The sequence below is a fragment of the Anolis sagrei genome, chromosome 7, assembly GCF_037176765.1.
Source record: "Anolis sagrei isolate rAnoSag1 chromosome 7, rAnoSag1.mat, whole genome shotgun sequence".
Classification (NCBI taxonomy): domain Eukaryota; kingdom Metazoa; phylum Chordata; class Lepidosauria; order Squamata; family Dactyloidae; genus Anolis; species Anolis sagrei.
The window spans coordinates 18,182,306-18,194,634 of record NC_090027.1 but is presented as its reverse complement, the minus strand read 5'-3'; the positions used below and the strand labels follow the sequence as shown (position 1 = coordinate 18,194,634).

At 42.4% G+C, this 12,329-nt stretch overlaps 1 protein-coding gene across 1 annotated transcript in view; it reads right to left on the bottom strand.

Moving 5' to 3' along the window:
* Positions 1-12,329, bottom strand: part of ESAM (endothelial cell adhesion molecule) — a 125,892-nt gene that overhangs the window by 11,999 nt on the left and 101,564 nt on the right. The window contains exons 3-5 of the mRNA XM_060787139.2: positions 6,644-6,857; positions 3,474-3,629; positions 1,010-1,132 (exon numbers count right to left, since the gene is read on the bottom strand). Coding sequence (XP_060643122.1) covers positions 1,010-1,132; positions 3,474-3,629; positions 6,644-6,857 — 493 coding nt within the window. The remainder of the gene's footprint in view (positions 1-1,009; positions 1,133-3,473; positions 3,630-6,643; positions 6,858-12,329) is intronic.

Genomic DNA, 12,329 nt, shown 5'->3' with positions numbered 1-12,329 from the left:
AGCAGCTTTTCTCAACCTGGGGGTCGGGACCCCTGGGAGGGGTCGCAAGGGAGGTGTCAGAGAGGTCGTCAAAGACCATCAGAAAAATAGTATTTTCTGTTGGTCATGGGGGTTCTGTGTGGGAAGTTGGGCCCAATTCTACAGTTGGTGGGTTCTGAATGCTCTTTGATTGTAGGTGAACGGTAAGTCCCAGAAACTACAACTCCCAAATGACAAAATCATTTTTTTTTTAAGTGAAGGACATTATGGGTAATTATTAGGTGTCTTGTGTCCAAATTTGGTGTCAATTCGTCAAGTGGTTTTTGAGTTCTGTTAATCCTACAAATGAACATTACATTTTTATTTATATAGATTTAGCATTGGAATCGATAGCCTATAGCAATTATATTATTAAATTGAAATGAATAATTTTCATGCCATAAGGGTCATTAACCAATCTGAGCAGAAATCCCATTCACTGGTATCCCCTTGCCGATCCCACGACCTACCTTAAGTTTCGATCTGAACTCCCAAATGTCAAGGTCTATTTTCTCCAAACTCCACCAATGTTCACTTTTGGGCATATTGAGTATCTGTGCCGAGTTTGCTCCAGACCCCTTATTATTTGAGTCCACAATGCTGTCTGGATGTAGGTGAACTACAACTCCAAAACTCAAGATCAATGCCCACCAAGCCCTTCCAGTATTTTCTGTTTGTCATGGGAGTTCTGTGTCCCAATATTGGTTCAATTCCATCATTGGTGGAGTTCAGAATGCTCTTTGAGTGTAGGTGAACTATAAATCCCAGCAACTACAACTCCCAAATGACAAAATCAATATTTTTGAGTGAAGGATATACATTGGGTTGTTAGGTGTCTTGTGTCCAAATTTGGTGTCCATTCGCCCAGTGGTTTTTGAGTTCTGTTAATCCCACAAACGAACATTACATTTTTATTTATATAGATTGACATAAGAGCCATCAGCTGCCCTTGAATTAGGAAGGAATATTGCTGTTCCCACAGGGCACTTACGTGGATTCACCTCCAGGATGATGGTGCAGTTCGAATAGCCAGATATGCTGGAGGCATTGCAAACATAGGTTCCTGACATATCAGTGGTGAGATTTTTGAGTGTCAAGACCCCCTTCACATGATCTAGAAGCAAGAAAATACACAAATAGAATAATAACTTCATATTTCAGCTTTTTAAACCATGACATACACACACATGCACACAAACACACAATAAAGTGCTCACACGTCATGCTAAACTATGGTTTGTAATGGCAAACACAAGTCATAGACAGCTTTGGACATGCGTGCTCTTCTGCTACTTGCTGAGAGTTGAGTTCCTCCACTTTCACTTTTTTGCTAACTAGCTTGCCGTGTTGCTTGTGGTTAGCGTTAACTGTTGCTGATTTCAGCAAGCCATATTCAGAGCCTGTAGTTGCATGTTGAATTGTATGAATTTAATTATACAATTATACTACTCAAGCAGGGAGCTTTGAGATGGTTGAACAGAAGCTATCTGAAGCTCTAGGTGCTCTTACCGCCTATTACAGGGAAAACCAGCTGATGCCTAATCCATCTAAAACACAGACATGTGCCTTTCACCTTAAGAACAGACAAGCATCCCGAGCTCTGAGGATTACCTGGGAACGAATCCCACTGGAGCATTGCAGCACACCCAAATCCCTGAGAGTCACTCTGGACTGTTCTCTGACCTACAAGAAGCACTGCCTGAACATCAAGCAAAAGGTGGGTGCTAGAAACAATATCATACGAAAGCTGACTGGCACAACCTGGGAATCACAACCAGATACAGTGAAGACATCTGCCCTTGCTCTGTGCTACTCTGCTGCTGAGTATGCATGCCCAGTGTGGAACACATCTCACCACACTAAAACAGTGGATGTGGCTCTGAATGAGACATGCCGCATTATCACGGGGTGTCTGCGTCCTACACCACTGGAGAAATTACACTGCTTAGCCGGTATTGCACCACCTGACATCCGCCGGGAAGTAGCAGCCAATAGTGAAAAGACCAAGGCAGTGACATCTCCAGCTCATCCCATGTTTGGGTATCATCCAGCACGTCAACGACTTAAATCAAGAAATAGTTTTCTAAGATCTACAGAGACACTTGCTGGAACACCTCAGCAAGCGAGAGTCCAAAAGTAGCAGGTTCAAACCCAGAATCTCAATCAATGGCTGATACCAAATGAGAGACTCCCCCCTGGGCACACAGAAGACTGGGCGACTTGGAAGGCGCTGAACAGACTGCGCTCTGGCACCACGAGATGCAGAACCAATCTTAAGAAATGGGGCTACAAAGTGGAATCCACAACATGCAAGTGTGGAGAAGAGCAAACCACTGACCACCTGCAACCTGAGCCCTGCCACATGCACAATGGGGGACCTTCTTGCGGCAACACCAGAGGCAGTCCAAGTGGCCAGATACTGGTCAAAGGACATTTAATCAACTACCAACCTTGCAAACTCTGTGTTTTGTCTGTTTGTTTCTTTTGTTAAATATGTAATACAAATCTCTGGTTGCTCCTGACACAATTAATTAATTAATTAATTAACTAAATAATACCAGAATTTGCCAAATCAGATGACATAACCAAACATGTCTAAGGAGCAGATGGAACAGTCGGAGCTTGAGAAAAATAGTTTCTTGACTATATCTCCCATAATCTTTTGGCTAGCATAGCTAAACTCTCCAACAGCCATGCTGGATGAAGTGTTCTGGAATCTGTAGTCTTAACTAGTCTAACCATCATGCTGGCTCAGAGATTCTGAAGGTCTCAAAATGTACTATGATATTTCCATCTCAGAAACAGATAACCCAACTTCACATCTGATTTTTTTTTACTAGGTATGCACCAGATTTATATTTGTACAGAGCAAAGCATGGATTCTCTACTATGTAGCTAAGGCCCTGGAGCATCATCTGGAAGAGAATACCAGGCTGCTAATGGGAAGATGGGTTGTTGGAAAGCTGTGTATAAGATACCGTACTACACTGCTTTCCAAAGTCAGCACTGTAAGAATTGGAGCCCCTGGTAGCACAATAGGTTAAACTCTTGTGCTGGCAGGATTGAAGACCGATAGGTCAGAGGTTCGAATCAAAGGAGAGGGCGGATGAGCTCCCTCTGTCAGCTCCAGCTCCCCATACAGGGACATGATAAAAGCCTCCCACAAGGATAGGAAAATATCAAAACATCCCAGCGTTCCCTGGACAACATCTTTGGAGACGGCCAATTCTCTCACACCAGAAGCGACTTGCAGCTTCTTAAGTCACTTCTGACATGAAAACAAAACAAAACAAAAAATAAAAAACTGTAAGAATTGTGTGTCCAAATGAATGTCCTGTGTTTTGGACACCCATCTCTCTGCCTCACTCTATATCTTTCAAGGGGAGACTCCTGGCTTAAGTCTCAGACATAGTTAGGGATATTCACAGTTATACCTGGGCATATTCTGCTCCTACCTTGTACAGGTGCATAGAAGACCTGTGAGTTGGGGCCAGTGCGCTGCCAACGGTAAGAGGGGGCTGGCTTGCCCACAATGGAGCGGCAGGTCATGGTGATATTCCCTCCTGTGTGGGGGCTGCCATGAATCTGACACTTAGGTGATGATGGTGGGACTGCAAAACAAAGAGCAGAAAACAACATAACCTATATTGAGTGGCAGTGGTATAGTGGAACATTTTTGCATTCAGTTTCCAATCCAGTCATGCCCAAGTGATGTTTATTACCATCATTGTCATTGTCATCACTTTTTCCCAAGTTTGAAACTGAAGGCGGCTTACAACAGATATTTTTTTAAAGCATAATTTAAAATCCACAAAATACAGAAGTATAAAAGTGATCGAATTATAAAATAACTAAATGAATATACTTACAAATATGAATCATAAAAATGGCAATAGTCCATAAGGAAACATTATTAAATGGACCTTTTAGGAAAATGGTTTCAACTTAGGTTAAAGTCAACTTTTTGTTTCTTAATTTTAATATACAATTTTTATGGAACGAATATCTATTACACCACAAAGGTTTAGATGGAAGTCACCAGGACATTTTTTTTCTCTTTTTAAATTATTCTCTCTCTTCTATTATTTCCTACTTTCTCCTCATATTATTGTTCCACCACATTATACAAGATGTGTACCACCTAAACAATCTGTCCTCAAAAGAGAAGTCTTTGGGCTACTTTCCTGTAGTCCAGTGGTTCCCAACCTTCTTTTGGCCAGTGACCACTCTCCAACATTAGTTCTGAAAGATTCAGTTTTTGGTCAACTTTAGATTCAATTTGGTCATTTGGGGGGCTGATTCAGGAAACTGGATAGACCACATCAGCTCTAGTTTCTGATACAGAACATATGCCATCCAGTAGTTGCCACCTGCTCACCCACAGAAAACTATAATGGCTGTATAGCCATGTTCGGGCTGTATGGCCATGTTTCATAAGTATTTTCTCCTGACGTTTAGCCTGCATCTATGGCAAGCAACCTCAGAGGTTTGAGGTCTGTCCCCAGAGGTTGAGAGACCTCACAACCTCTGAGGATGCCTGCCATAAATGCAGGCGAAATGTCAGGAGAGAATGCTTCTAGAACATGGCCATTATAGCCCAGAAAACCTGCAACAACCCAATATTCTTGTAGGTGAAATGTGAAACTGGGATCAGTTCTATCTGCATTTCATAATTTCTTATATCTGTACTTGCTGTACCCACCACACGTTGCTGTGGCCAACCTTCCCTCCGCCTTTCTCTCCTTTTTTCTTTCTCTCCTTTCTTCCCTCCCTCTTTCCTTCCTTCCCTCTTTTTCTTTCTCTTCTTCTTTCTTCCTTCTCTACCTGTTTCTTTTCTCGCTTCCTTTGCTCTTTGGTTCTATCCTTCCTTGTTTCTTTCCTTCCTTCATTCTCTCCCTCTTTCTCTCTTTCGTTCCTTCTCTCCTTCCTTCCGTCTTTCACTTTTTTATTTCCTTCTCTCCTTCCTTCCTTCTCTACCTTTCTTTCCTTCCTTCTCTCCTTCCCTCCTTCTTTCCCTTCTTCTTTCCCTCTTTCTCTCCCTCCTCTCCTTCCTTCCTCCTCTACCTTAATTTCTTTCCTTCCCTCCTTCTCACTCTCTCCTCCCTCCCTCCCTTCCCCCTTTCTGTGTATGTGTTTTGTGTGTGTATATGCATATATGTGTGTATATATGTGTGTTTGTGTGTGTGTGTATATATATATATGTTGTTTTGTGCATGCGTTGTAATGCATTTTTGTAGGGATTTTTGGCTTTTTAAGTCCCTTCTCCTGTGTTTTTCAGTGTTTTTATGAGTGATGGTCACTCATTGGCCTGATAGGTATCTTGTGTCCAAATTTGGTGTCAATTCATCCAGTGGTTTTTGAGTTATGTTAATCCCACAAACAAAAATTACATTTTTATTTATATAGATTATAAATTCCATTACATGTATCTTTGTGGGTGATGAGACAGAGAGAAGGGTCTCTCTAGTAGATCTCAAAATACATGTCAAAACATCTAATGCAAACAGCAGCGTTGATCCTTCTCCAGGAATCAATTCAAGCAGTTTCCATCAAGATCTTTTGTTAAGCTAATAGGTCTAAATTGCCCTTTGTAGACCATATACTCATGCAGATATTTTGGATGAAAACAAGGATATATCTATCTATTCTTGTTGTTGAAAAAATGGGAGATGACAGATAATGTTATAATCCTTGCCAATCTGCAAGTCCTCACATCATGGAGTAGTCTATAATCCCAGTTTGAACATGTACAAAATTTAGTGAAAACCTGCAGAAAAACAACAGTGATAGCTACACAGAAGGGGTGATAGAATATTCACCATTACTCATTCTCTGGTTGAAAAATACACAGGAAAACTGGTCAAGAAAGATAACATAGAGGTGTGAATTCTACAGTTTTTGATCAGCATTCACATCTGCCATGTGGAAATACATTTTTTTTCCAGCAATAGGTTTTATGCCAAACACAGGTTTTGAAAGTTTTTCCATAAAAACATATTTTTGAAAAAAAAATGCATTTCTGTATATTTTGGGTATATTGCATGAAAAAAAATATTTTTTCCATATAGTCGGAAGAGAGCTACAGAAATTAGTCATCCTTGTACATCAAGATTCACAAGGAGCCTTTGGTGCTGGCAAGACTGCTGATCGAAATGCCAGTGGTTCATTTCCGGGGAGTGGGATGAGCTCCTGTCTGTCAGCTCCAGCTTCTCACATGGAGACATAACAGAAGCCTCCCACAGGATGTTAAAACATCCAAGCATCCCAGGCAATGTCCTTGCAGATGGCCAATTCTCTCACTCCTGACACACACACACAAAATCAAAGATTCACAAGCTTGCCACACAGATGAGGCCTAAGATTGTGGCTTATTGGTGTTTAATGGGGTCTAGAGAAAGTTTTTACACAGCAAAGCAGATTCCATAGCTGAAAAGATCTGAAAACCTGAGCAACATAGCAAAGTCCAATTGGTGTGTGTGTTTCAGGAGCAAAATAGTGACATGGAAACATCTGAAACTCATCTTTTCGTACAGAAAGCAGGCTCGTAAATAGTTGCCTTGGGGGATCTGGAATTGCCTCCAAGCCCAGGTTGTCCAAACCAGCAGTGAACTGAGGCCAAATTTACCTAGAACGGTGAGGTTCACAAGTCCTGTGTTTTTCCCCATCTTGGTAGTATCTCCTGCAACGTTCACTGTGCACATGTACTGGCCAGAGTCCGTTTCTTTGGTATCATTGATGGCAAGCGAGACATTGTGAAAAGGCATGGGGTACAAAAAGTTCAGCCGTCGCTTGAGATCCATGTCTTCCACTTTGGTTGTTCCAGACATATACACCAAGATCTGAAAGACAGATGAAAGGAATCAATGTTCCTGCCAAAACAGCTTGGCCTGCCATAAAAATAAATGCTCTTTGCTAGTCCCACTCAGAGTAGACACATTCAATCAAATGCATAATAGCAAGATAATACTAGCATTGACAGGTTGTCTATGTAGAGATGAGAGGCAGTAGAAATTCATGACATCAGGAAGGGGCGATTAACAAGTTTGTGTTCTGCCTGCAACAAAGAACGGGTGGGATCACAAGCCGGAAAAAGTTACAGAGAATGAACATGTCAAGCTACTCTGGGACTTCCAAATTCAGACAGAGTTTTGGAGCAAAATACCCCTGACCTCACGATTGTGTTAACAAACAAAGTATGGATTGTCGATGTTGCAATCCCATGTGACAGCAGGATTGAAGAGAACCAACTGGAAAAGCTGACAATATGAGGATTTAAAATCATAGAATCAAAGAGTTGGAAGAGACCTCATGGGCCATCCAGTCCAACCCCCTGCCAAGAAGCAGGAATATTGCATTCAAAGCACCCCTGACAGATGGCCTTCCAGCCTCTGTTTAAAAGCCTCCAAAGAAGGAGCCTCCACCACACTCCGGGGCTGAGAGTTCCACTGCTGAACAGCTCTCACAGTCAGGAAGTTCTTCCTCATGTTCAGATGGAATCTCCTTTCTTGTAGTTTGAAGCCATTGTTCCGCATCCTAATCTCCAGAGAAGCAGAAAACAATCTTGCTCCCTCCTCCCTGTGGCTTCCTCTCACATATTTATACATGGCTATCATATCCCCTCTCAGCCGTCTCTTCTTCAGGCTAAACATGCCCAGCTCCTTAAGCTGCTCCTCATAGGGCTTGTTCTCCAGACCCTTTATCATTTTAGTCGCCCTCCTCTGGACACATTCCAGCTTCTCAATATCTCTCCTCAATTGTGGTGCCCAGAATTGGACACAATATTCCAGGTGTGGTCTAACCAAGGCAGAATAGAGGGGTAGCACGACTTCCCTAGATCTAGACACTATACTCCTATTGATACAGGCCAAAATCCCATTGGCTTTTTTTGCCACCACATCACATTGTTGGCTCATGTTTAACTTGTTGTCCACGAGGACTCCAAGATCTTTTTCACACGTACTGCTCTCGAGCGATGCATTGTTCCCCATTTTGTATCTTTGCATTTCGTTTTTCCTGCCAAAGTGGAGTATCTTGCATTTGTCACTGTTCAACTTCATTTTGTTAGTTTTGGCCCATCTCTCTAATCTCTCCTTAGGACCATTGTTTAGTATATTACCCTAGAGCAGTGGTTCTCAACCTTCCTAATGCCACGACCCCTTAATGCAGTTCCTCCTGTTGTGGTGACCCCCAATCATAAAATTATTTCTGTTGCTACTTCGTAACTGTAATTCTGCTATCATTATGAATCATATTGTAAATATCTGATATGCAGGATATATTCTCATTCACTGGATCAAATTTGGCACAAGTACCCAATACATCCAGATTTGAATACTGGTAGGGTTGCGGGGAGGTGTAGTTCCTGGGATTTATAGTTAAGCTACACTCAAAGAGCATTTTGAAGTTCAGCAATGATGGAATTGAACCAAACTTGGCACACAAAACTCCCAAGACCAAGAGAAAATACTGGAAGTGTTTGATGGGTCTTGAGTTTTGAAGTTGTAGTTCACCTCCATCCAGAGAGCTCTGTGGACTCAAAAAAAATGGATCAGGACCAAACTTGGCATGAATACTCAATATGCCCAAATGTGAACACTAGTGGAGTTTGTGGAAAATAGACCTTGACATTTGGGAGTTGTAGTTACTGGGATTTATAGTTCACCTACAATCAAAGAACATTCTGAACCCCACCAACGATAAAATTGGGCCAAACTTCCCACACAGAACCCCCATGACCAACAGAAAGTACTATGTTTCCTGGTGGTCTTTGGCGACCCCTCTAACACCCCTCATGACCCTCCCAGGGGTCTCGACCCACAGGTTGAGAAACGCTGCCTTAGAGTATCAGAGGCTATGTGCTTTCCATAGGAGTCGCTGGGGAACCGAAGTGGGAAAGGTTTTCAAAAAAAGTGATTGCTGAGCTTGACAGGACTGTGGTCTGATCATTCATGGCTTTCCTTATGTCCTTCTCTAGGTTAAACAGCCTCTCAGTGCTGATCTAATCCGACATCCTATTTAGCCCTGTTTAGATCATGATGGTGATTATATTCATTTATCTCCTGTTTTTCCCCCAAACCTTCTACTCAGGTTAAAGGGGCTGAAAGGGACGAAGATTAAGCAATGATACAGCTTTTAAATTAATATCAACCATGTTGTTGTTGTTTTTGTTGTGGTTAATATCATCCTCATCCAATCCTTCCCCCCAATAATGGAACTCAAGGCAGGCAATAACACCGGGACTATGGCGCAGCTGGTTGGGAGTCAGCTGCATTAAGATCACTATTGACCAAGAGGTCATGAATTCAAAGCCGGCCTGGGTCAGAGTGAGCTTCCAACCAATTTGTGTACCTTGCTGTCGACCTTTGCAGCCCGAAAAACAGTTGCATCTGTCAAGTAGGAAAAGTAGGTACCGCTTATGCAGGGAGACTAATTTATGACACCATAAAAATCTCCAGCAAGCATGCAAAGAATGAGGAAGAACTTCATCAGTGTCACAAATGGACGGTAAAGCGACAGCTCCCCTGGTGGCCTGAATACCCTCTTTTTTTTTGTCGTGTCAGGAGTGACTCCTGGTGTGAGAGAATTGGCCGTCTGCAAGGACGTTGCCCAGGGGACGCCTGGATGATTTTGATGTTTTATCATCCTTGTGGGAGGCTTCTCTCATGTCCCCGCATGAGGAGCTGGAGCTGATAGAGGGAGCTCATCCGCCTCTCCCCGGATTCGAACCTGTGACCTGTTGGTCTTCAGTCCTGCCGGCACAGGGGTTTAACCCTCTGCGCCACCGGGGAAAAAGCTGGAATGTTAAATAGTCTCTGTGTGTCTGTCTATATATGTTGTGTGTGTGTGTGTGTATGGCACTGAATGTTTGCCATGTATATGTACATTGTAATCCGCCCTGAGTCCCCTACTCTAAATAAACATATTTGAAATGAATATTAATTTTAAAATCTACCAAAAATTCAATTAAAGTAGAATACAAGTTGTTTTTACAAAATAGCTAATGCTTGTTTAGAGTTAACAACAATTAGAAAACCAACTACACACTCTAAAACAACACTACACAACATCGAAAACCCATCCCAGATAGTTCTTAACAGCCTGGTGATGCAAAAATGTTTTCACTTGCCAGCAGAAGGCGAGCAAGGACTGGGAAATCTCCTCCTTCAGACTCACTGCCTTTCATGCAAGCCAAGTGAAAGACAATCTGATTATTCAGTTCTATTTTCTTTATTGGGGAAACCAATTAATAGCCAGTAAGACATTATTTTTAAGGGCCGTGGTGGCACAGTGGGCTAAACCACGGAGCAGCGGAACTTGTTGACTGGAAAGTTGGTGGTTTGAATCTGTGGGATTAGGTGAGCTCCCATTGCTAGCCCCAGCTTCTGCCAACCTAGCAGTTCGAAGACATGCAAATGTGAGTAGAGCAATGGGTACTGCTTCTGTGGGAAGGTAATGGCACTCCATGCAGTCATGCTGGCCACATGACCTTGGAGGTGTCTGCAGACAATGCCAGCTCTTTGGCTTAGAAATGGATATGAGCACCATCCCTCAGAGTCAGACACAACTAGACTTAATGTTGAGAGGAAACCTTAATTTTACCTTTAAGGCATTGTTTTAAATGACTTCCTTTCAATTACTAGACAGTCCACAAAGTGAAAGAATCCCCCCCCCCCCCCGGCCACCTTCCCAGTGTTGCTGGATTACACCTCCCATCATTCCTATCCTGGATAGCAAAATCTGAGGGATGATGAGAGCTGGAATCCAGTATCTGAATAGTGACTTTTGCTTCTCTTGCTCCAACTTCTTCCCAGGATTATGGAAAGGGTGGCATATTAGAGATTTGGCCCACTTTGCATGTATTCTTAGGTTTCATCTGCACTATAGAATTAATGCAGGTTGATCCCACTTTAACAGCCATGGGTCAATACTGTTCTGGTAAAGCTGTACCAGGAGCTCCAATTTTGTTTGCTTTACATTAGATGTTTGTTTGCAGTCCTAGGTTTCAGGGACTCTGCAGATAGGTGGCTTCTTTTGGTTGCAGTTATAGGGCAAGCCACCTGTCCATCATCATTAAGTTTTGGTCCCGCCCCTTGCTCAGGGCAATTGGGAAGGGAGCCATTTTTTAGTTAGTCTCAGCAAGGTTAGCCAATGTACAGGACGTGTGTAAACTTCCCCTGTACAAAAGCTTCAACCTTTAAGAATTTCCAGGGAAGCATCTCCACAGCTTTGAGAATTTCCAGGAAAGCAGCCCTAAAGACTAAAAGAACTCCAGCTGGAGAACATCTACTGCCTTGCTGGTAGGTTCACTTAGCGTTCGAGACGCAGTTCAACCCGGTAGCGGAGCCCACATCAGTAAGGGTTAGATTACAGTTAGCCTGAGAGAAGTTAAAAAGGGGGATTTTCCTTTAAAGAAGAAGTTATTGAAGACAGTTGCCTGTCCTTCGTGGGCAAGATTAGGAATTCACCAGTTACCAGTTACCTAAAAGCTTGGAATCATTTGCTTAACTTTACTGAAGACAAGAGAAGTTTCTGTTTGATTGTTCATTAATAAAAGACTTTGTTGTACTTCTCAAGCCATCTAAAGACTGTTTGTGGTGGAAACCTCTGAGAACTTCTCTTTGGACCCCCTGGCTTCCCGTTGGGAAAAGGTTGCACGCCCTGTTTTAAAGACAATTCTTTACAGGCTCAGCACACAACAGAACAAATACTATGAAATCATGGAGATTTTCATGGCCCTTATGTAGCCAGAGATTAATAAAAACTATTTTCCAAATTGAGAGAATTGGAAGTCATGTAGTAAAGTCAGTCAAGTTCCTCTGGCCCATGAGAAAGAAAATTACAATAACCTCTCTCTCCATCACTAGTACAAAAGTAACAATGAAGTAAATAATTGTGTGATGGGTTTTCATGACACTCCAGAACTGCTACCTATGTTGGTTGTCTGGTGAAGAATGGCTTCAAACTACAAGAAAGGAGATTCCATCTGAACATGAGGAAGAACTTCCTGGCTGTGAGAGCCGTTCAGCAGTGGAACTCTCTGCCCCGGAGTGTGGTGGAGGCTCCTTCTTTGGAAGCTTTTAAACAGAGGCTGGATGGTCATCTGTCAGGGATGATTTGAATGAAATATTCCTGCTACTTGGCAGGGGGTTGGACTGGATGGCCCATGAGGTCTCTTCCGACTCTGATTCTATGATTCTATGTATGTGCATTTGTGTACATGCATGTACATATCTACTTCTAACTCGACGACAGATCCTATTTTGGATTATGTCTGTATTTTTTTTTACCTTTGAATGTCTTTGAATCTTATC